Raw genomic sequence first — 25,078 nt, 5'->3', positions numbered from 1 at the left:
GAAAAAACAAAAACAATACAAAAGAGAGCCAAATACAAGATCCATTCATTTGGAGATGCCTGGACACACTGCATTTGAAAGACTGGAGATCATAGGAAGTAGGAAATACAGACAGAGGGAGACAGTTCCAGAGTTGACCTGTTGCATAAATGAAGGACTGGGAGTAACGGTTAACTCTTGCATTAGAGAGTTGGACAAAAAAGGAATAAGAATTTGTTGTTAGACGGATGCTACGCACCCGTCGTAGAGGTGAAGGGATGCAAGCAGACAGTTCAGAGGAGCAGTGACCACTGAAGTAGCGATAGAAAAGAGATGAAGTTGCAACAGTGCGGCGAAGAGACAGAGGTTGAAGAGAGTCAGTAAGAGAAAGAGAGCTGATGAGACTTGCCTTTGACTCCACCCTATTGAGAAGTGCTGTATGTGGGGAGCCTCCCCACACATGAGAGTTGTACTCTAAACAGGGGCGAATAAAACCCGTGTACAAAGTCAGAAACTGTGCAGGGGTAAAGAAGGTACGGAGTTGGCTTTGCACACTAATCTCTTGGATGCAGATTTTACAAGAGATGCAGTATGATTTTTCCAAAATAAGTCCCGAGCGAATGAAACCCGAACCATGTTCAAGGATGATGCAGGACTGAGCTGGATCTTATTAAACCTTAGAGGGTACTCCTGTGGCAGTGTCGGGTTGATAGGTGTAAAAACTGAGTTTTTGATGCATTAAAAACAACAAGATTATTTTTACCCCAGTCAGAGATACGAGCCAAGTCAGGCATTAGCTGTGCCATAGCCTCATCCCTTGTTTGTTGAAGCAACTGCTGAGATGGATGCTGTGGAAACCGAATGGAAAGGTGAAGAATGGAATCATCAGCGAACGAGTGGATAGGGTTAGATGTACAGCTTAGGTCACAGATGAATGAAAGGAAGAGAATTGGTGATAGGACAGCCCTGAGGAACACCACTGTTGATAGATCTAGGAGAAGAACGATGGCCCTCTACAACAGCAGCTATAGAACGACCAGAAAGGAAGCAAGGCACGGATAGAAGGATAGAAACCGTAATAGGGCAGTTTGGAAATTAAAGATTAATGCCAGATTCGATCAAAAGCCTTTGAGATGTCAAGTGCAATGGCAAAGCTTTCGCCAAAGTCCCGAAAGGAGTCTGAAAGGTAGGTGAGAAGATCGCCAGTGGAACGTCCCTGACGGAACCCAAACTGACGATCAGAAAGAAGGTTGTGATAGGAAAAATGCTTTAAAAATTTTCTATTAAGAATTGACCTGAAAGCTTTTGAAACACAGGATGTTAAAGCAATTGGACGATAGTTAGAGGGTTGGGAATGGTCACTCTTCTTTGGGACTGGTTGAATGAGAGCAAACTTCCAGCAAGAAGGAAAGGTAGGCTACAAGTTGACAGACAAAGGCGAAAGAGTTTACCTAGGCAGGGTGTAAGCACTGACGCACAATTCTTGAGGACAACAGGAGGGACTCCATCAGGCCCATATGCCTCATTGGTATTGAGGCCAGTGATGACAGAAAATGCATCAGCTGAAGAAATTTTAATGTCAGCCATGAGGAAGTCTGAGGGAGGAAGTGATGGAGCAAGAGCACTGGAATCGTCTAAGGTGGAATTCGAGGAGAAAGTCTGAGGGAAGAGATCTGCTTTATCAGCAGAAGAAATAGCTTCAGAGCCATCAGAATAGAAAAGAGGAGGGAAGGATGAAGAGGTAAAGTTGTTAGAAAGGTTTTTGGCAAGGTGCCAGAAGGAGCAGGAAGAATTCAAGTTGGAGAGCTGAGAGCTCTTAGTACGGATAAAATTATTTTTAGCACTGCGAAGAACAGACTTAGCACGATTCCAGGCAGAAACATAAACAAGATGTGACTCAGGGGTGGGATGGCTCTGGTACCTTTTATAGGCCCTCTCCTTGTTGCGGACAACATTAAAACACGCGTGATTAAAACCAAGGCTTTCTTGCATTAGTCAAAGGATATGAGAAAGGAATGTATGCTCCCATGCCTGAGAGAATAACCTCTGTAATGCCCAAGGCACACTCAGATGGCTCCCGGCCATGGAAGCAATAATCATTCCATGGAAAATTAAAGAAGTACTGTCTGAGGGCCTCCCAATCTGCAGCTCCAAAGTGCTACAGACGACCTGATATGTGGTGGTATTGACGCCATCTATTATTATCATTACTGTCGAAGTCGGTGAACACTCTCAGGCTCGTGTTACTCACTCTTAGTCTAATAAGATTACCGGGTTTGAATTGGAGTAAAAGGCTGGTAACAGACTTGTCTCGACAGTGAGGGAATTAGTAACGTAGGAAAATTTTATTTTTTTCACTTCTAATTAGATTAATATGCTGGAGACACTTATCAATATGAAGAGCCCAAGTAAAGTTTAGGATAATTCACTCTCCCCGCATTAAAAGACCTACACACTGGGTAGTGTAATTACAAATGCCATGCAATACAAAGTCCTGTACTGGATGATAACCATACATATGTAATAGACCTTGGGAGCAGATGGCTGGTGATACCGCGTTACACACCGTCATGGTATGGTGAACAATTGTGAGATGTTTTATCAAAACCTGTCCATACATATGGAAGTTACATGGCGGCCACAAGTGTAGGTATGGCTATCAAGTATGACAGCATTCGACCTTGTTTGAGCCCCAGATGTGACCTTGACCTTGGGAGTAGATGGTTGGTTGTTGCTCGCGACACATCGTCATGAGGTGGGGAACAACTGTGTGAAGTTGTGTCGAGTTCTGCCCATGCATGCAGAGGTTACAGAGAGGATGTCCACGAAATTGCAGAGGGACTGAAATACTGACGGAACGGCGAAAACAGAGTCCCTGACCGGTTTCACCGGTAGAGGACTAATAATAACCAAAAAACAGTAAAATTGTCCATGGACAATTTTGATAAACACTTCCCACGGTCACTGACAACTAGTAGCCAAGGTATAAGGGACCTTGTGGTCAATATCACTGATCTTGTGCATGTCACTTTAGGTATAATAACCCCCCCCCGAAAAAAAAAAAAAAAAAAACTAAAATTGTCCATGGACAATTTTGATAAAGACTTCCCACGGTCATTGCCTACTTGTAGCCGAGCTATAAGGGACCTTGTGGTCAAGATCACTGATCTTGTGCATATCACCATAGGCCATCGCATTCTTTAATTCAACTAAGTTTGGTGGCTCTGGCTTTAATCCTTCATTAGAAAATTATGTGACATCCGGGAATATCGGAAAATTCTCAATATTTTACCCCAGGTAATCTCGGAGAACAATCAACCTAACGGAAACATACTCGTTTGCACCCTGCACCCGCTCTAAGGCTATATTATAATAAAATTTCAGCTTCTTAGCTTGAGCAGTAACTTCATGAGATAGCGTGGCTGACTCACTTTTCTGTGTCCCGGATAACATCCTGAGATCTGGTTGACGAATTGCCACCATATTTGGCCAAACGAAGTGGACAGCTGTCCGACTAAGTTCACAAATTTTGAAGGATCTAGGCGAAATAACCTTTGAAATATCGGAATTTAAAAAAAAAAAGTAATAATAATAATAATAATAATTATTATTATTATTATTATTATTATTATAACAACAACAACAACAACAATAATAATAATAATGATAATAATAATAATAATAACTATGATGATAATGATGATTATTATTATCATTATTATTATTATCATTATTATTATTATTATTATTATTGATGTTGTTGTTGTTGTTATAATTACTGTAACACTAATAATAAAAATTACAAAAGAAGGAAAACTTCTCACAGGCATGTGGGAAGTTCAAATTATATCAGAGAGAGAGAGCGAGAGAGAGAGAGAGAGAGAGAGAGAGAGAGAGAGAGAGAGAGATGGCTGAACAAATACTCAGCAGATGCGCTGTGCTCCATCTTTTTCTTGTCCTCACCAATGTCACCTTGTCGTTCCTCCCAGTCAGATCCTTCTTCTTTCTTGAAGGGATAAATTCGTGGGAAACAGACGATGGCATTTAACGCCTGTACTACTAGGACGAATTTTTCGATATATTCTTCCTGCTGCCATTCGTGTATACCAAATGCAAGAGACATTTTTAAATAGAGGTGTCGGATAGAGCTTTGTTTAACCCTGTTACAAGGAAAAAACCCTCCTTGGGTTGAATAATATCGCCTGGTGTCAGCCATATAACAATAAGAGTCTGTGATCATGGCGAAGCTGGTTAACAGCCGATATTTAAGGAGAATGTATCCGAAAGTTTAGAGAATTACAGAACTAACCATCGTGTGTGTTCCTCCCACCCACCTTATCACACATTAATTCTAGGAAAACATTTATTACACTGGGTATTGACTATATATCCAGATGGACGCTTGGTAGTCTTAGGGGTTAAGGAGCTTCCACTGGATCTAGCCCAATAGGTATAAAACAAAGGACTGGATGAGGTTTATTGCCCCTGTAATACCACCCTGGGAAGCGGCAGGTCACTCGGCTTCAGTGTCTGGACGAAGTAGCTTAGCCTCGGGACCCTATGCTTCTGACGGGAAGTAAGAGAGAGGATGATAAACAGTCGTTATAAGTCAGTCACCTACGTTCTCTCTCTCTTATTTTAGTTGTTGTCATCGTGTTATTTTCCTCCTTCCTTGTCTTCCCCCTTTCTTTTCCTCCCTCTCTCTTATACCTTCTCCCTCTACTTTCCTCCACGCCTCTTTTTTCCTCCATCCCTTGCCTTACGCTCATGCTATCCTTTTTTCTTCTATCCTCCTCTTTCCCTCTCTCCATGTAATGCCCTCCCTCTATATTTTTTGTCCCTCTCTCCTCCACCTTTTTCTGTTTTTCTCACTCCTTCTGATACGTTTCTCAGTCTCTCATGTCTTTTTTCCTCCAAATTCCTTTGGTGAAGGATAAGAAAACAACGCAATAAATCTCATAATCTGTCTTTTTATTGCACTCACCCCTTCCCCACACACATACATTTGCACGGTTGTATAATAAACCTGAACGAGTCATGGTAGGTAAGCCACCCCTCCCCCACTCTTCCCAGTTTCTGTGCATAACTTGTGAAACCAAAGATTAAAGTCTATCTATCTATCTATTGCCAGACGCCTCAATCCCGTTTGGGGTGGCCACAAACAAATTGCCTCCAAGTCGCCCTGTCCCCCGCCATTTCACTGCCCTGCTCCCAACTCACACCCCCCTCTCTCACATACCTCTCCACCCCATCCCTCCATCTCATCCTCGGCCTCCCCCTCCCTCTTCCCCCCTCCACCTCACTCACATACACTCTCTTCATCAGTCTTTCACCCTCCATCCTCTCCACATGCCCAAACCACCTCAGTGTGTTCCTCATAACGCTTCCTATCACATCCACATCCACACCACAACGCTCCTTTATATCCTCATTCGTCAGCCTGTCTCTCCATGTGACTCTACAGGCTCCTCTTAAATAACTCATTTCCACTGCTCTCACTCTTGACTTGTGTCCTTCCAACAACGTCCAAGCTTCACTTCCATACGTTAGAGTTGGTATCACAATACTGTCATGTAGTAACTTTTTCACTTCCATGCTCACTTCCCTGTTTCTTATCACTGCTTTCAAAGAACCTGCAACCTTTCTTCCCTGCTGTACCCTTTCAAGCACTTCATCCTCCAAACCTCCATCCTTACTCATCACACTACCCAAGTACTTAAACGTACTCACATTTTCCAGTTCCTCACCATCCAACCTCGCTGTACATTCACTGACTTCACCTCTCCTAAAGACCATCACTTTACTCTTCCCTACATTCACCTTTAGATTCTGTTTCTTACACACTCTCCCAAACTCATCCACCAAGCCTTGCAGCTCCCCTTCGTCTTCACTCAACAACACAGTATCATCTGCAAACAACAGTACAGGGAGTTTCCAAACACTATCCTCTCTCACCAGGGCCACTCCAACATCCACTACCCTACTTTGTACCTCTTTTATTACCCCATCCATGTACAGATTGAACAACCATGGAGACATGACACATCCCTGTTTCAACCCAACTTTCAAAGAGAAAAATTCACTTAGTTCACCATTCACACGCACTGCAGCCTTTGCACCATCTTACCTACTCTTCACAGCATTCAACAACTTCCCATCTACTCCATATATTCTTAACACTTCCACAATCCTTGTCTATCCACCCTGTCATATGCTTTCCCCAAATCCATGAAAGCCGAATACAACTTCTTTCCCTTCTCTAGAAACTTTTCCACTAAAGATCTAAGAATGAATATCTGATCTACACAACCTCTTCCTTTCCTAAAGCCTCCCTGTTCTTCTCCAACTAATTTCTCTGTTCTTTCTCTAACTCTGTCAATAAGTATCCTACCATGCACTTTTCCTATTATACTAAGAAGACAAATGCCCCTATGATTACCACACACTTCTTTTTCCCCTTTTCCTTTGTACAAGGGAATAATTATACCTGACTTCCAATCCTCCGGGACTCTACCTTCCTCCCATGCCAATCTCGCATCTTCCACATCCATTCTACTACTATCTCTCCCCCATGCTTTAGCATTTCACCACACACTCCATCAATTCCTGGGGCTTTCCCCAATTTAACTTTCTTCATTGCTTCCACAACTTCTAACCTACTGATTTCTTCCTGTCTTTCTCACCTCCCTTCTTCTCCCAGCCATTCCCCAGCCACTTATACTCGCATTACTTCCATCCTCTATATTCAACAATTCCTTTAAGTGTTCTCTCCATCTGCTTACTTTTTCTCCCTTTGCCACTAATAATCTACCATTTTTATCTTTCACTCCCCTGCTAACTTCACTTTCACCCTGTCTTACTCTTTTCACCTCTTTCCAGAACATTTTCTTACAGTCCCTCCACTTTACACTCAAATTCCTTCCAAATTCCTCATCCACTCTCTTCTTCCTCTCTCTTACTAATCTTTTCACCTCTCTCTTTCTTTCTACATATAACTCTCTCTCCTGCCTCTCAACTTCTTCCACGCCCCTATTTCTCATCCATTCATTGTATGTTTTCTTCTTTTGTGCCACAGCCTGTCTCACCTCTTCAGTCCACCACGCTGTTCCTTGCACCCCCCTCCGTCTTCTCTTCCTTCCACACACCACATCACATGCTGCACATATTTCTTCTGTAAATATCCTACACACACCTTCCACGTCTCCCATCTACTCCAAGATTAAAGTGAGAATGGTTATCCCACCTCGCAGGTAAATGCACTGTGTAATGCGGCATACAGGTTAATTACATCTGAGGCTCTCTTCTGCTACGTAAATTAGTATATGAAATTGAGGTTTTTCATTCCCCTTGTTACTCACAAAGCCAAGAATGAGATAATGAAATTACAATTATTATCTTTCGATATGCATAAAGTCTTATAATAGATGAATTGCTTGTCAGATGAAGACATATATCAGTTTCTGCTGATCAACGTACAAGTATATAACGGTATCAGCCAATTCCATAATACCCTCTGTGACAACGTAGGGGCTTCAGGATGGGACTGCCCATGGCAGCATTTTATACGGCAAAGCAAATTCCAGTCCCTTAGAACATTTGAACCATTGCTCGCAAGGCACGGGGATCACTCTGACACAAGTTCTAAGCGTTCGTACAGACATAATTTGCTTCAACCTATTATGTGAAGGACCCTAGCAACCTCTGGACCAAGCTTTTGTAGAGACATAATCTGCTTCAAACACATGTGAGGGACTCCACCAACTAATGTCAATGTCTTTTGATGTGCATACAGTGTCCGATGATGGTGGCGTATGTTTTATAAATATGCTGCAGCACCGAGTGGTGTGTATTTACTGTAAAGTAATGTGTACCGGTATGCCAATTAATGTAGGCAATGTCAAATGTTGTGTATGCAATGTTAAAAGATGGTTGTGTGTGTGTGTGTGTGTGTGTGTGTGTGTGTGTGTGTCAGTAATGCACACCACAGGATTATGGAAAAATCTGTTTGTAAAAGTTAAAAATAAGACTATGAAATCAATACATCTGGTATTCGGCTTTACTGGAACAAAATGTTATTGCAGTGTCCTGTCATTCAGTAAGCATAATCCGGTTATGAACAAGTATAAACCTTATAGGTGCGGGAGCTTCAGGACCCTTCAGTTAATTCCCTGTGTGTAATGTGCTGAGGGAGGGTGATGTGTGGTGTGGAAGAATGGTGTGGTGTGGTGTGCGAGAGCGATGTGATATAATGTGGTGTGGTTTGATGTGGAAGAGTGATGTGGAAGGGTGATGATGTGGTGTGGTGTGATTTGGTGTGGTATGGTATGGTGTCGTGTGAGTGTGATGTGATATGGTGTGGGGTGGTGTGGTGTGGGAAAGTGATGTGATATGGTGTGGTGTGGTGTAGGAGAGTGATGTGATATAGTATGATGTTTGGTGTGGTGTGGTGTGGTGTGGGAGAGTAATGTGTTATGGTGTAGTTAAGCTTCGCTAAGGTCGATAGTATCTACCGTAATGAAGCACCTCCCTTTCGAAAATCGTTTGTGAGAGACAGATGGAAAGAACCGATGGCAGAGATGCTCTTGCATCAATATATCAGTCAATCCTTTGTGAGTGAAATTGTTGAAAGCTTTTTCATCATCACCATCATCATCATCATCATCATCATTACGTCCTAACCCTTCTTTTCACCTACAAGAAATGGAATGACGAAAAGGTTTATAAGAATCTGGTTATCAGCACAATTTCTGAAACATAATATCAAACCACGAGGCAATGGTTTCACTGTAGGCATATTATAACACAATACTACTGTATATGTAACTACAGTATGTAACTGAATAGCTATAGGTAACAATATGTAAACCAGGTAGTTATGTCTGAGTTCTCCAGGAAGGGTTAGAGAACACATCCCTTTATCCAAGACTAAGTAAAGAATGCCAAACACCTTTGATCATGTACCGGAAACGTGACAGACACACACACGCACCCACGTATGCAAACGTATGCCCACACACTTTAGCTGGAATCTAGAGGGGGTTATAAGTCCGATATCACATGCAGGGAAGTTATGCCGCATTTTCGCGGGCCACTTTGGACCGATTTAGACCGGTCTGGACTCATAAGTGATTGCGAGAACGGGCTAATGTCGGTCCGATCCTGTCCGAGCCTGCTATTGGCTGCAAGAGTGACTGGGGGTGGCCTAGATGAATGTAAACAAACGGCGGGGAGTAGGTTGATTATACAAATGTCATGTTTCCCCTCGATTTTTATATCGGTCATTAATGCTTTAATAATCTTATTTCGTGCGATCTATAGTAATACAAAGCCTCTACTTCATGGTGAGGTTTATTTGGTTCCCTTCTTGGATGATCACGGGCTTCTGCTAGCGTTAAAAATGTAATTTAAAACAAACCTTATTCCCAAGTCCGCCATTGTTGACCATCGATGTTTACATCCTGCCACGGACGCTCCTCGCCTCATTCTTGGCTGTTGCTGACGCGCATATGTTTGTGCGCAGACCGGTCTCGCCAAGGCTGGCTTGTGGGGCAGTCTGTACAGGTCTAATTGTCTCGCCAGAACAACAATAAGACCGGTTTAAACCGGTTTATACCGGTCTAATTGTCTCGCCAGAACAGCAATAAGACCGGTCTAAACCGGTTGATACCGGTCAAAAAATCTCACGAAAACGTGGCATTAGTCAGAGTGAGACAGAGTAGGACAGGAGAGAACAAGAGTTAGACAAGGAGAGAGCGATAAGGAGCAGGAGAGTGAGAGTAAAGTAGTAGGACAGCAGCTACCATAAACTGCTACTAACCATAGGCTACACAGGTCACGAAAAGCTCTTAACTTTTATTCAAGTAATTGTCTCACAATAAACTTTATCGATCCAAATCTGCCTGTTTCATCATCCCACTTACAATACGAAGAGAATAACGGAACAGAAAAGGCCCACACTATCTCCTACACGCCTCACCATTACTCTCTCCTGGTGTCTCCCATCGACGATTGAACCAATAACCTTCATTATAGAATGACACCCCTCGGCTACATCTACTTACATCAGTTTTCCTCTTCTCAGTCATGTACAAACACACACACACACACACACACACACACACGCACACACAGATCCTGCTGCTATTCGAGATTTTCCCTCTCCATACTACTTTCCTTCTTTCATACTCTGGAGCTCGACACATTCTCCCTCTTTGCTGTACACTCCTCCCTCCTACTATTCTACATGATATTTTCCCTCTCTTTACTACTCCCCTTCCTTCATACCTTCCCTCCTGCCCTGCTTGTCTATGTTTACCCTCTCTCTCTTCTGCTTTCCTTTCTTCCTGCTGTTTTACCCGATATGTTCCCGCTCTTTAATACTCATCTTCCTTCCTGCTCTGCTACTCGGCATTATACCCCTCTTTATTAAATTTTCTCCTTTCCCATTTCTCTGCTGAGGACTGTCGCTTTCTTTAATACTCTCCATCCCCCCTGGTCTCCTAGCTGACATTATCCTTTTCTTTATTACTTTTCTCTCTACCCCCTCCCTCTTCTTTCTCACAGTTTCCTTTTTTTTTAGTTGATTAATTTACTAATATCATTATTGGTCACAGTACTTTTATTTTTATCAGAGCTATTCTTGATACTGGTTCTACTTGTAGCCCAATATATTATTCAAAATATTTTAAGTATTTCTCCCTCTGAGTGCAATGATTTTGTCCCAAGTAATTCAAATAATCTGGTGTTAGCCATGTTACAGTACTGCTGTGCACCTTTAACAGACGAAAGATCAATCAAGAGTTACTGAAGCCTTTGAATGTATGGTATTAACTAAACAAAATCCATGAACGCACTTTCCGCAGTGAAAGTCTTCTTCATATCTGTGACGGATCCATTGTGACAAGTGGATAAGTTGGATGGAAGTAATGCACTGGAGAGAGATTGAACTCTATTTTTTGAAGTGATTCGGGGTACATAGAGTCTCTTTGAAGATAAGCCCCATTAGCTGCCAATGTTCCAGTTTGGGAACACATTTTAATGTGCAATTTTTACAACTGAAAATGCTTGTTGAGTGAAATCATGTTTCATCATGTATCAGCAGCATTGCTCTGCATCAATTATCAAGCTAAAACTTGTTGGGTTGCCTCAGACTCAAATCAGTGGTGATCTGAACTTCGCTGAATTCACACGTACCTTGGTGCTCTGCAGTACTTATAGATTTTGGTAAATACTTGTACCTGCATATCAGTAATATGCATATAAAAGTACCGACAGATGTTTCCTCTTTTACAGTACTGGAATGTGACCAGAAGTAAACCTTTTGGTTTTTACTTAGTTATTATACATTCAAAAAATTTGTTCCCAAATGGGAACAGTGGCAGGATTTGCATACTCAGTCATAGTAACCCTGTCAGTATGACAAACAGCAATTACTGCTTATCTATTGCGTACTGATATACGGAGGTGGGCACCCGGTACACAAAAAGTACCGTCGGTACCGGTACTTGCCTAAATTGTAGTGTCACTACCGGTACCGGCACAAAAAAATAAAAACAGTACCGAGTAGCGGCTCGGTACTCGGTACATGAATATGAATCAAGTAAACTTCCTCAGTATTGATTTTTTTTTTTACCACACTGAGGACCCAGAGACCAGTCTTGTCAGCAGAGCCGGACCCGAGGAGAGATGGAAGATGTTGTCAGACAATAATTGTCACACTCGCATTAATTATGGAGTGAAAGCATAAAGTTTTGCGACCGTTCAGTCCTTTACTTTCAATACATAGATTGCTAAACTTTAACCGGCCACTGTAATTCACATTCTTATACACCTATCCATTTCATGGACCGTGTATCATGGTTTTTCTCAAATATCTTTCAAACTAATCAATTGATCGGTATGATACTTTGACACAGTGTACATGACACCTCCCGCTAAATTTTTGGTAATATACGGCATTGCCAAGTGGTGTTAGTGAAGGCGTTTACTCTTGACGTTTAAAGGCAAAGTCGCGTGAGCCCTGCAGGGCTAATCTACACAAACGAACGTCCGCTACCCCCGTCTCCTTCCTCTCCCTCCCTCTCTCCCTCCCTCCCTCTGTCTCACTGTTTCACTCTCTTTCTCTCAGCATTCCCCCCAATACCTGTATGTAACATACAATATGCAATAAAATACCGTTTACCATTATATTATTCAGCAGTAGCAGATAACTGGAAAGTTCTTAATGAAAAGGATATAGCGTGGTCTGACCTAACGACCATAATAGGCTAATGGTTAAGTTTTCCCAACGAGGGTGTCAGGTGCGGGGTTGTCTGTCGGCTGCAGCACTTGTAGTATACCTACTGACTCCATCAGGCTAGTGAAGGACACGGATGCCTCATCGCTGTCATGGCTGCCATGTTACTGTGTCCGCGTCGTTGCAGAAATGCAATTGCACTCCGACTCCTAACCATATACAGAATGGAGAAAGCTGACAATAGAGTAAGGATTAATCTCAATAGGTAAGTGAATCTTCAAGTGTATAAATACATAACAACATACTCACACGCAAAAAGCACACACATATTGGTCACTCAATCAATCAATGCATCTATCTCCCTATCAAATTATCTATTACTTTGTCTCTATCTCACCCGTAGTATACAAAACGGTGGCTCACCATTATCCATTCAATAATTGCTATACTCGTTGTAGTGAATTTATTATCTATTGAAAGTATATATTTATGAAAACACAACAACAGTATTGTGACATTCTTTAATATTTCACGAATGCTTTACAGACTATGTTATTGTTTTTAACTGCATGCTTCTGTATGTATTCTACAATTGTAGTTTTTCCTGCACAGGCCTTATGATCGCGTAGCAGACGTCATGGGAATGACGGTGGGAGCAGTGCGTGCACTTGTACACCGCAACCCGGGTTCTCGCAGTGGTACACGAACAACACCACCTGGGACAGACACTCCCCCTGCAACACCACCAGGCACACCGACACCCACCTCCACACCACGTCTCTTTGACAATTTTGCCATTGGTGCCATACGCCGCCATGTACATGGTGAATTTGCTAAGAAACATACTTTCACCATTAGCACGTTGACGGACGACTTACGGAAAAAGGACATCATCCCTAGTGAAACCTCAGACACAGCGGTGTGGCGATTACTACACAGCATGGGGTTGCGCTATAAGACCTCACAGAGGAAAATGTACGTACGCAAGGAGTCACTTGATATTGTGTGCTGGCGCATTGGCACTCTCCGATCACTCAGGGAATATCGAAAGGAGGGGAGACGAGTGGTATACGTTGATGAGACATAGTTCACCACGAGGATGCATCCCAGCAAGGAGTGGGTGGACACCTCACAGCCTGCGACCAGTGCCGCCTACAGTCGTCAGGTCCCGCCTGGAGAGGGTGAGCGCTTTATGGTTGTTGCTGTGGGCACAGCTGACGGTTTTGTTGACGATGCATTCGTGCTTCCCAGCAAAAAACAAAAGTGGTGACTATCACGGCGAAATGAACAGTAATCTCTTCCTCCGCTGGCTGACGTCGCAGCTCCTTCCAGCCTTGCCTGAGCCATCAGTGCTGGTGCTTGACAATGCGCCATACCACAACCAGCTGAGTAAGGAAAGTCGCTGCCCTACCACCTCCACCATCAAAGCAGGCATCGTGGAATGGTTGACGTGCCGCCAGATACCATTCCCACCACACGCCACACGCCCTGAGTTGCTGCAGATCTGTAAGCAGAACCAGCCACAACCGCTGTACCAGATTGATGGCGTCATCCGTGCATGGGGTCATGAAGTCGTCCGACTGCCACCAGCTCATCCCGAGCTCAACGCCATTGAGCAGGTCCGGGGTTCAATGAAAAAACATGTGCATTCCTCACTGCAGCGGTTCACTCGGGCAGATCTGCAGGCCAGGATAGAGGAAGCCAAGCTTAGCGCAACAAGGGAGGTGTGGGAAGGTGCAGTGAGACGGTCCAGAGCCTTCAAGGATGAGTACTGGTGCACGGATAACAGCCATAAGCGTGTAGATCCCGTAATTATCAACATCGAGAGTGATTCCGAGGATGATTTGTTCCTTGATAGTGACGAAGACTGTGAATAAACTTTCTGTAATATGCTCAGTTGTTTGCATCACTTTTCTACCTATTATGATATTTATTATGAGAGAGAGAGAGAGAGAGAGAGAGAGAGAGAATTTCATAAATCCATTACGGCCCTATTATGTTGTGTTGATTATATACCGTACCATACTGGTTTGTAAGTTAAACTGTGTGATTTAATTTTGGATACCTTATCTTACCTGCTCGTAGTAAACACGTCGATATGGGGGGTAAAGGAATTAAGAGATCGTGATAGTAGGCACATTATATTGGGTGAATAAGGTGACGGTCATACGCTCTTTAGTCAACTCCCGTTTATATAACTTCAGGACATACAATAACAATGATTAAATGAACACAGACTCTACAAACAACAACATACTGTATTTATGATACCCGATACTAATCATTATAACATGATAGAGTGGACAGAGGGGGGGGGGGGCACGGGAAGGCCAGCAGGAATGAGGGTTGAGGGGGGAAGTGAGGAGGGGGAGGGGGGAAATGAGGAGGGGGAAGGGAGAGGGGCGAGAGGGAGGGAGGTAGGGAGGGAGAGGAAGGGGAAGGGGGGTAGCGGACGTTCGATTGTGTTGATTAGTCTGGCGACTCACGCGACTTTGCCTTTAAACGTCAAGAGTAAACGCCTTCACTAACAGCACTTGGCAATGCCGTATATTACCAAAAATTAGCGGGAGGTGTCATGTACACTGTGTCAAAGTATCATACCGATCAATTGATTAGTTTGAAAGATATTTGAGAAAAACCATGATACACGGTCCATGAAATGGATAGTAGGTAATGTTTATCAAAATAAACACAGTTTTATGACTACATGCACAAGAATCTGATTAATAATTACATTGCACTTCAGTTTTCCAGCGTTGCCCTTGAGGAAAATGAGCACTTCAAAATGGCAGTCACTGTGTCCCGGCCGTTTTGGTTTGAAAACGTCCTTTCCCAATGAAAACAGACGTTCCACAGCAGCACTGGATGGTATTGGCGTGTTATAAGTTAAAAATAAGTCTCAAACTTTGCAAGGAAAGCAGTCCTTGTAGATTTTATATTTGGGGGGCTTCTCCAAAAATATCTTTACTAGCTGATAAAGTCACCCTTTTCTTCCTCTCTTTTTCATAGAGGGGTTCGAAAAACTCCTCCTTGACATCCTGCTCATCATCATCATCAGTGGTGCTGCTCTCTGTGTCCTCTAGCTTGCTCTCCACTAGTGACACCATCTTCTCCACCCTCCTCCACATTTTCTCTATGTCGTAGGAGGCAGACTTTGGTAACCACGCCAACCACTACAGCTTGAATGGGGGATGAAAGGCAGCAGCAAGCAGGCAGTGATTGTCCTTGAAACGATAGCCAAACCTACCTTCCACACCCCCAATCACTGCGTTCACTAGAGGCTAGCACACCGTCAGATCGGCGCTTTCCCTCATCTCTTTTAATTTCTTGAGGCACATGGCCAGGGTCGGCAACAGCACTCCCATCACTCCCATGTAGGCCTCCTTCTCACCTTTTTTTTATCACACGAGTGAATATAGATAAGTAAAATGTATTGGTACCGAGTACCGACAAAATATGCTATTGTACTGTCCGTACCAATTTTGGTACCGTACATAAAAAAAAAAAAAAAAAGTGTCAGTACTGCTACCGGTTCTCGAATTGTACGGTAACTAGATAATGTAACTCGGAACGTTTGTACCTCAGTACTGGCCACCTATGTATATATATAAATATATATATATATATATATATATATATACAGTGTCGGCAAAAAAAAATGGGCGCGGGCGGCCGAGACCATTTATTCCCAAAAACGTCCCACTCCCCAAAATTGCATTGTGAAGGCAGATACAGTCGTGATCGTACGTCTGGCAAGCGTACTGGGCTTGCTATATATAAGGACAGCTGCCTTGGGGAAGTCAGGACATTCTATCCAGCTCCTGACCTGAGAGTGACACACACACACACACACCCTCGCTTCATACACTGCTGTGCTGAACCGGAAATATGGCTGCTAAAGTTGTGGGCCAGGAGCGTTGGTTCCACGTACGGAAGGGGTTTGGCTTCTTGACTCGCCGGGACACGGGGGACGACATTTTTATACATTGTTCGTCCATAGTGGCCCCCAACCCTTCCCACCCTGTGCCTTCGGTTGAGGCTGGTGAGGTTGTGGAGTTCGTCGTGGTGGCGGGAGATAAGGGTCCTGCGGCTGCCTCCGTCACCGGCCCTGCTGGCCAGGCGGTGCGGGGCTCTCACCACGCCCTCCCCCGTCGTCGGCGCCGTCGTCAGCCTCGGTCTCCCTCTGCTGCTTCTGCTTCTGCCTCTGCCTCTTCTGCTTCCACTCTAGTCACCATGTGCGTGGAGGTTGCTAAGGCTTCCTCGGGGGGTGATATGGCAGTTCTCGCCCAGCACCTGACCGCCATCTTCCAGGCAAATAGGCTTCCTGCCATACTCATCCCAGAGTCTTTCTCCTCCCCACCTGTGGTGCGTAAGAGGCCTTGGAGGAGGGCCCCTCGTCGTCCTTCGGGGCATCCTGTGACCTCCACCAGCTTGGTCCCGAGGGTGCTGCAGCTGCAGCCCTCAACTCCACCTACAAGGCTCCAGCTGGCCGGACGTTCAGTCTCTCGCCAGTCTGCCCCGCCGCCACTACCCGTGGTACCTATGGAGGTTGGGGATGCGGCACTGCCTTCCCCACCTAAGGATGCTGTTTCTGATGCCCTTGTCTCCCCTGCTCCTACCGTGGTACACGACGAAGTGGAGTCTGCTCCACCTACGGGGCTCGCTCTAGTGGATCGGGAGCCTTCTGGTCCAGTTCATCACCTCACCTGGGCAGACTTTGCTGTCCTTGATGAGTCGGAACTGGACTCCGTGTATCGCCATCTTCACGAGTACGAGGACTCTGCCCCTGTGACTCCAGATGAGAAAGACTTTTCCAAGGGGGATTTCCGGCGGGCTATGCTCTCCTTCACCGAGCTGCGCCGGGGATCCCTCCAGACCATCATGGACCCTGACGAGGTGAAAATCCTCAACCATATCCTCCAGGGGGTGCAGGCTATCTCTACGTCCGACTCCGCCTCGGCCACCAGCTCGGTTTAACTTATATCCTGTGCCCTTCTTCCTGCCATGTTTACATCCTGTGCCCTTCTTCCTGCCTCGTTCACCTTTGTGTCTTAGAGTGACTTTTCAATGATTTTGGACTTTTTTAAAATTTTGTTGTGTATAATAATAGACTGTTTGGCCTAATACCCAAAATAGTGGGTGATGGCCATTAAAAAAAAAAAAAAAAAAAAAAAAAAAAAAAGGGGAAGTCAGTGTGCCTGGAGCTGTCAGAGGGAAAATACTGTTGGTGTTGCTTGCTTGCTGAGACCTGTTGTTGCCACCGTGTTTGTGTGTGTTTCAGCCCTCCCACCCATTCAATTATGGGTGGATCAAAGAATTTAACCCCTGGAGAGTTATCTACCATAACAACACTTTGCCGGAGTGGGTCAAGCAATAAGGAAATAGCCCAAGTGACTGATGTGAACGACAAAACCGTGCGTCGGTGGACGAAACGTTACCGTGATGCCGGGGGCAGCGGAACTTTGCAGCATAAAAAGCGGCCTGGTAGACCTAGGAAAGTGAACCAAAGAACTCTGAATGTACTTAAGAGGCAAGTTGAATGTAATCTTAGGCTAACTGCAAGACAGCTGAAGGAAATGAACCCAGATTTACTGAATGGTGTTAGTGTTTGAACAGTTCGACATGTTCTCCTCAAGCGCCTTGGTTATCACTCACTAAAGCCAAGGAAGAAACCCCTCAGGACCCTACAGCAAGCTCGCAGTAGGGTCAATTTTGCCAAGCGCTACCTGCAGTGGGATGTTGCCAGATGGAAAAAAGTGCTGTGGACAGACAAAGCAACCTTCACAGTCACAGGCAATAGGGATGGAAATGTACGACACCGGACTGGTTCAAACCCATTCTCCAGCAAGTACATCCAAGCTACTTTTAAACATCCAGATTCAGTTATGGTTTGGGGAGCATTCAGTTACTATGGTGTTGGAAAACTAGTGTTCTTTGAAAAAAACAAAACAGTGAACAGATTTACATACTTTGAGCTGTTGTGTGACGTTTTGCCTGAATGCTTTCAACAGTGCCGGCCCAACTTTCTGATGCAGGATGGAGCACCCTGCCATACTGCTAAAATGGTAACTGAGTGGCTAGATGACTGTCATGTTAAGTTCTTCCGTGACTGGCCTGGCAATTCCCCTGACCTCAACCCAATAGTGAATCTGTGGGCCATTGTGAAGCGGAGATTAAGGGAGCGGGACGCCTCGTCCATTGAGAAGCTTCGTGCCGCCATCTTGGACGAGTGGAGGAAAATACCACTTCAAACCTTTCAGAGGCTGGCTTGCTCAGTTCCAAACCGTCTGCGAGCTTGCAAGAATGCAAAGGGATGGAGCACCAGATACTAGAGTGTGGTAGGTGTCAATGTTATGTGTTTTTTTTGTTGGTACAGGTCAATATATGGTGCGCACTGTCAGGTTAGTGCTTGCGCCCATGGGCTTGGCCGCCTGCGCCCATTTGTGTGTATATATATATATATATATATATATATATATAAGGTCCAACAACAGTGTACAGTACAGAAAGGACTTTGTCCAGTGAGTTGTTCATCCTATGGTCAGCCTTTAGGTGTACAGCACAGAAGATCACCTCAGGCGGAAATAAATAGGAGACTTCGGACGTTCCTCGTGATCTACAGTCGAGTCTCTCTCTCGGAAAGAAATCAATAAATCTTCTGTGGCAAGGTCAGTGGATCAGGCTTAATATTCCAACTTGTAAGCCGTACCTGGGCGACTGGGACACTGCCAACCGTCCGAGTCGTCTTGAGGAAAAAGTGTTGGCGCGGTTACGGCTTAATGCCACTATATTAATGCACATGAAACCTTATATGGAAAGACAATTCCCAACGCACTTCGACATCTGTGTTGTGGTGTTATCTATCAGTCATATCGTCCTGCGCTGTCGGCGATTTATTCGTGAACGTGCTTCACTTAAGGCCCTCTCCCACTTCGGCGAAAGTGTGGAAGATAAAGTCACGATGTGTCAAAAATCCCTAATCGTGGGTATTCGTCATCAAAATCTTGTCCATTCATGGCATGGCGCCGATATGTCGCACGAGGTGGAAATTTGTCGTGGGGGACCACGTCGTTTTCATGCTGTATGAAAACGTCGTGGCCCTCCACGATTTTGTAAAATTTTGCAGATTAGTTGTAAACAACAAGGCGACGCCTCGGCGACATTGGCGATTACCCTGCGTATAAACCGCGTATGATCGCCGACATCGGCGAGGCATCGGCGGTGAAAAAAAACTTTGAGATGTCATTCGGTCATACGGCGAAGCGTCGGCAATGTATCGGCGATGCATCAGTGAGGTTAATACGACATAGCCTACGTAAACCGTACGATATGTACCGGGTTGTGCGACAGTAATATTTCATCTTATGAATGTCGGTGATATATCGCCGACATTTCGCGGATGAACCGTCGATTGATCGCCTTAAATACGCCGATGACGGCGAGGCACCTGCGATGGCCTCGGCGTTTTGTCTGCGAGGTGTGTGCGATGCTTTCGCCGACACATCGACGATACATCGTCGACAGCACGCCGCCGTTGTACCTTTATCGGCATTGAGTCGCCATAAAAAAACTCGTTAAAATTTGAATTTAGAATAATGCTTGTGCATTACGCCGACATATCAGCGATATGTCGGCTACTAGTCGCCAGTTATATCGTATACTCTGCCGAGGTTTCGGCGTTTTGTCGTACTGGTGTCGCAGGTATTACGCCGACACCACGATTCTTGGTCAGAATCGTCGACACATCACCGACTTCAGCCATGATTTTCATCGTGGCTTCATCGTGCCTATTTACGCCGAAGTGGGAGAGGGCCTTTATAAATTACTGCGGCGCAGCAGACGTCTCCTTCACCCTTTCCGCCATCCTGGGTGATGGGGACATTGTTATGACTGATAAATTGATGGCTTTCCTGAGAGAGACCGGACTGATCAGAGTGATGTGACTTTTTTACTGTATGGTTATGGTTTTTATCAACCGTAAATATGTATATATTTTACTGTTAATTAGGGTTGACAGTTGACGTATTTGAAATAGTTCCTCCAGCCACTGATCTATTTCTAATATTGATGTCCCCTACATTAAACCCCGTTCCTCGACTGACAGTCACCAGCTGAAGAGTGCAAGTGTGCAATATAGAAAAAAAATGGAAGAAATGGAGTTCCCCCGAGCTAAGCCCTGTATTGGACTATATAGCCCCGCTAGGGTTACAGGAGGGAGCTACCCCTCCCGGCACGGCAGCCCGGGCGAGGCTCGAACTTGCAATCCCCCGATCACAAGTCCAGCGCGCTACCACTGTGCTACCGCGACCCCCGTGCAATATAGAAAAGTATTGGGCATTTGCAGTTGATGGTGGTCTGCTGGGCGAGGTTCTTCACTTTTTGGACATAATATGTAAATATATTCTAACATCTTGCTTAAGTTATTCTAATTAGGGCCGACAGCTGACATATATGGAAATGTTCCTGACTCGTCTGGTTCTCTTTCATATATTGATGTCCCCTATATTAGGTTGTGCCTCGACTGACATTCACCAGGTGATGAGTGCAGGTATGTACTGTTGAGAGGCATTACATATCTGCAGTCGATGGTGTTCTCTTGATCGAGGTCTTTTTACCATTAGTGTAGGTTAAGTTATTTGTCTCTTAGGATTTAGTATAGGTTAGCGATTTGTCAGTTAGGTGATTAGTTTTAGGTTCTTTAGATTAGGCATTTTTTGTTATAATGTAAGGTAAAAAATACAAAAAAAAAAAAAAAATAATAAATAAAAGTACAAAAAAATATATATAAAATAAAAGTTATTATATATATATATATATATATATATATATATATATATATATATATATATATGTGTGTGTGTGTGTGTGTGTACGTGTGCATGAATGTGTGTATGTTCATATGCATGGATGTGTGTATGTATGTATGTATGTATATATATATATATGTTTGTATATATATGTATATGTGTGTCAATGTATATACATATATATATTTTTGCCTTAATGACCAGCGGCTTCGGCCCCAATGGTCAACAGGAAGGGAAAAAAAAAAAAAAAAAGGAAATAAACACTGGCTTCTTAAAGTTCACTTTCTTTATTTTCCAAATAATTCCACTTAATGCATTCCAACTTCACTTCACGAATCTCACAAGCACTGGAGCTATACGAACTTTATAAACTGCTATTATACTAATGCATGAGAACACTTCACTGTTATTACACTTAATGCTTGACAACACTTCACTGTTTTCACAAGTATAGAAAATATACAAACTGCACTGTACTGACAATGCTTGCCAACAACACTTCCCTTTTTCCACAAGCACTGCACTGACACAGAACTACACTCAAACTGAACTGACAACTAACTGAACTTGCTGTAGTCTCTTATCCATCCTCATATAAGCTTGCATTGCTCAAGAAACTTCTAGCATAATCACGATGGGCAATAGCTAACAGTTACCAACTAGGAGGCATCAAAATATGCCAGAGTTTTCTTATATAACACTGTAAATTATCTAACATACAAGCTTTAATTCAGTTACATTATCTAACATACAAGCTTTATTTCAGTTACATAATTTAACTCTCACGTAAATAAAACATTATTGAGAATAAAGAGCATAAAAATTAATACATTACTTTCGAAATAACTACGCTCACAAACAGCAGGCAAACTGCAACCCTGACTCGTACTGAAACCACTGTAATTATCGGGAAGCAGCGAGAAGCCTCTCGAACACCCAGCTGGCAAATCTCGCTTCTTATCACTACCCCCTCCCTAGTTCTTTGTCGTCCCGACAAAACTACACAGTATATGCAAACATAAACCGTAATCCTAATGAAACATCTAACTATACACAAAATAATCCTCCAACTTATCAGGTCTTCTTCTGTGCTGCTTCCAACGTCGTCCTTGCTCCTCCGCACAGTCCACTCCTCCTGGAAGGTCTTGGTCCTCTTCCTGATGCACTTCTTCTCTTGAGAAACTGTCACCGTCCTCTTGCACTTCAGCTCCTTGGTCCTCTTCAGCATCCTCGGCTGCGGGAGAGCACAGTTCCTTGGAGCTGTCCCAGCTGAATTGTCCCTCTACGCAGTTCTTGGCCGGTTCTTGTCCCAGGGTCTGATTGAGTTTCTCCACCATCCGATCTGAGTGTGGCCTTAGTGGGGTCGTCCTTGTCTTCTTGATCCCCAATAACTTGCAGCATTCACAGAACACAGCAGACTCGAAGTTTCTAACCTGGTTTGATTGTAGCTCTTGTGGCATCCCAGAGTGACAGAATAACTGGTAAATCAACACCTGAGCAACAGTCACAGCCTCTAGAACGGGGATGGCATAGGCTTCTGGCCACTTTGTGAAGTAGTCCATGGCGACACATATATACTGGTTTCCTTTCTCAGTGAGTGGCAGAGGTCCAGCAATGTCCATCGTGATTCTTTCCATTGGTGCACCCACTTGGTACAGCTGGAGAGGGGCGCACCCATTTCTCTTGGGTCCCTTCTTGGCACAACACACATCACAGGCCCGACAACACTCTTCAACATCCTGTTGCATGCCAATCCAGTAGAACCTCTGTTGCAGCTGGCTTAGAGTTTTCTTCACTCCCAGGTGCCCACTCGTGATCTGGTTGTGAGACTCATCCAAGATCTCAGACCTCATCATCTTCAAAACCACCAGCTGTCAATACCTGCTGAGGCCATCAGCTGTCTCCTACTGATGCACCATTTTTCTGTTGTTCAAACGAAGAAGGTCCCACTGACTCCAGTACCTCTTGCTTGCAGGGCTTAAGCTGGAAACTTCTTCCCAAGATGGTCGCACTGTACTCCACTGCAGCCACTCTAGCACTGGTTGTAAATCTGCATCTTCTTCAGGTCTTCAGCATCTGATGCTGGCCCTGTCAATACAATATTACGGCATTGCTTACTAAGATTCCCATCCCTGCTGCACTCCTTGCGGTCTGTTCTGTCTTCTCGCACACTATTTATCAAGGTTCTCCTTCATTTCTTCAATGGTGGGGCTTCTTGGGGAATATTGGCTGGTTGTTGCCTCTCGTCACCAGCCTTCACTAATTAGACACTCAATAGACACTCATAGCTGAAGTGTCCCACCTCACCACATGTCCAACACCCATTTGTTTCAATCAGAGATTTCCTTGCACTGCTCTGTTTTTGCTCCTTCTTCCATTTGTGACAATCCACCTTCCTGTGTCCCAGTTTCCTGCAGAACCAGCAACCTCCAGTCTTCTCCTGTTCCCTCTTCCACTTGTAACGTACTCTTTTCTGTGTCCTGGCTTTTCACAGCACCAGCAACTTCCCTCGAATTTTTCCTTTCACATACCTGCTCCTTTTTTTGCCCTGAATCCTGAACTACGACCTGTCTGAAAGGTGGATGTACTGGACCTGACATAGGACTCAAATTCTAGAGCCCTGGCTGGTGGTGCTTGCATGCTTCTTGGTTGTGCCTGCTTCACCTGCACTTTCAACTCTGCACTATCAAGAGCATCGATGAACTGATCCCTTAGTAGAATAGCCAACAGGTTAGGTGCTGCTCCTGGATATGCCTTGTATGCCATTCTCTCCAGATCATGAGCAAGCTGCTGCAGGGATTCTCCTCGAGCCCGTACACGGATCCAGAATCTTGCTCCGTAAACCTCAGTATGATACATGGTTCCATATCTGTGCACCAGCACTTCTACTAGGGACTGATAACTGTTCCTCTCCATCACTGACATCTGGCCCAGAATTTCCATTGTGGCACCCTTAAGGCTAGTAGCAAGCTGCACTGCCATCTGCCTATCATCCTAACCATTCTGATCTGCAAGAAACTCAAACCGTGCCTGGTAAGCTTCCCAAAATACTCTACCATCAAATTCCTGAGGTTTCTTTTTAATTGGACCCCCATAATAGCCATGCACTTCACTGGTTTGGGGCCTAAGAACTGGAGCATCATAATAAAGGCCAGGACTTTAAACTTCTGCATTCTGATTATTCAACCCAGTAATGCTACCTTATGTCTGGTATCCGTCAAGATTCACCATACACTGTCCATTCCTTTCATATGCTCCCTGTACACTAACCTGAGGCTCAGTAGTGCAATATTTCTCTACAGCCTCAGCTTTCTCACTAATTATCTTCACATGGTCGACTACATGCTTGAATTGGTTATCTACATGCTGTCTGCCCTCCATCACAATTCCCTCACTAATCTTTAGCTGCTTGTCTACATGCAGTCTGCACTCTGTCACTGTTCCCTCGCTAATCTTCAGCTGGTTGACTACATGCTTCACCTGGTCGTCTAGATCCTGTCTGAACTCCATCACATTATTGCTTACCTCATAATTCTGCTGCTCTAGCTTGACATCTCCTTCCTCCTTAATCTGTTGCTGTTCTTCCTTCATTTCCCCCATGAATGCATCCAGCTGTCCTTACATCCTCAACTATTTCCCTCTGTTGTTCCTGGAATGCCTCTTGAAGTTTTTCACATCGTTCATTTTGTTCTTCATGCTGCACCTCTAGTTGTTCACTCTGTGCTTGCAACTTCTCATTGATTTCATTCCTGAGCTCTTTCTGTACTTCACTCTGTTCCTGTAGTTAGGCACTTTGTGCTTGTATCAGCTTCACAATTTTCGCCAGAGAAATTTCCTCCTGCCCAGCTTGAGACCTTGTCTGCACACCTCCTGCTTCCATGTCGAAGGTTTGACTCACTGCAGCATTTAATCCACACTCCTGACACCAGTGTTACATCCACATCCCCACACTGCCACAGGCTCCAAAAGCAGTAGTCCAGTATAGGAAGGATGTTGCCCAGTGAGTTGTTCTTCCTATGGTCAGCCTTTAGGTGTACAGTACACAAGATCAGCTCAG

General features: G+C 44.3%; 1 protein-coding gene across 1 annotated transcript; it reads left to right on the top strand.

Moving 5' to 3' along the window:
- Positions 1-13,497: 13,497 nt before the first annotated feature.
- On the top strand, positions 13,498-14,091 carry LOC145408655 (uncharacterized). Its single transcript, XM_080279337.1, has one exon. It carries the CDS (start codon positions 13,498-13,500, stop codon positions 14,089-14,091), a length of 594 nt encoding a protein of 197 aa, XP_080135463.1.
- The last annotated feature ends 10,987 nt before the right edge of the window (positions 14,092-25,078 follow it).

The sequence above is a fragment of the Coenobita brevimanus genome, chromosome 78 (genome assembly GCF_032717465.1).
Source record: "Coenobita brevimanus isolate Jiangsu-jjx chromosome 78, ASM3271746v2, whole genome shotgun sequence".
Lineage (NCBI taxonomy): Eukaryota > Metazoa > Arthropoda > Malacostraca > Decapoda > Coenobitidae > Coenobita > Coenobita brevimanus.
The sequence above is the reverse complement of the archived record's forward strand: the minus strand, read 5'-3'. Positions and strand labels throughout refer to the sequence as shown.

Coding starts and splice junctions, on each gene's coding strand:
- LOC145408655 (XM_080279337.1), top strand. CDS start 13,498: ATGAACAGTAATCTCTTCCTCCGCTGGCTGACGTCGCAGCTCCTTCCA.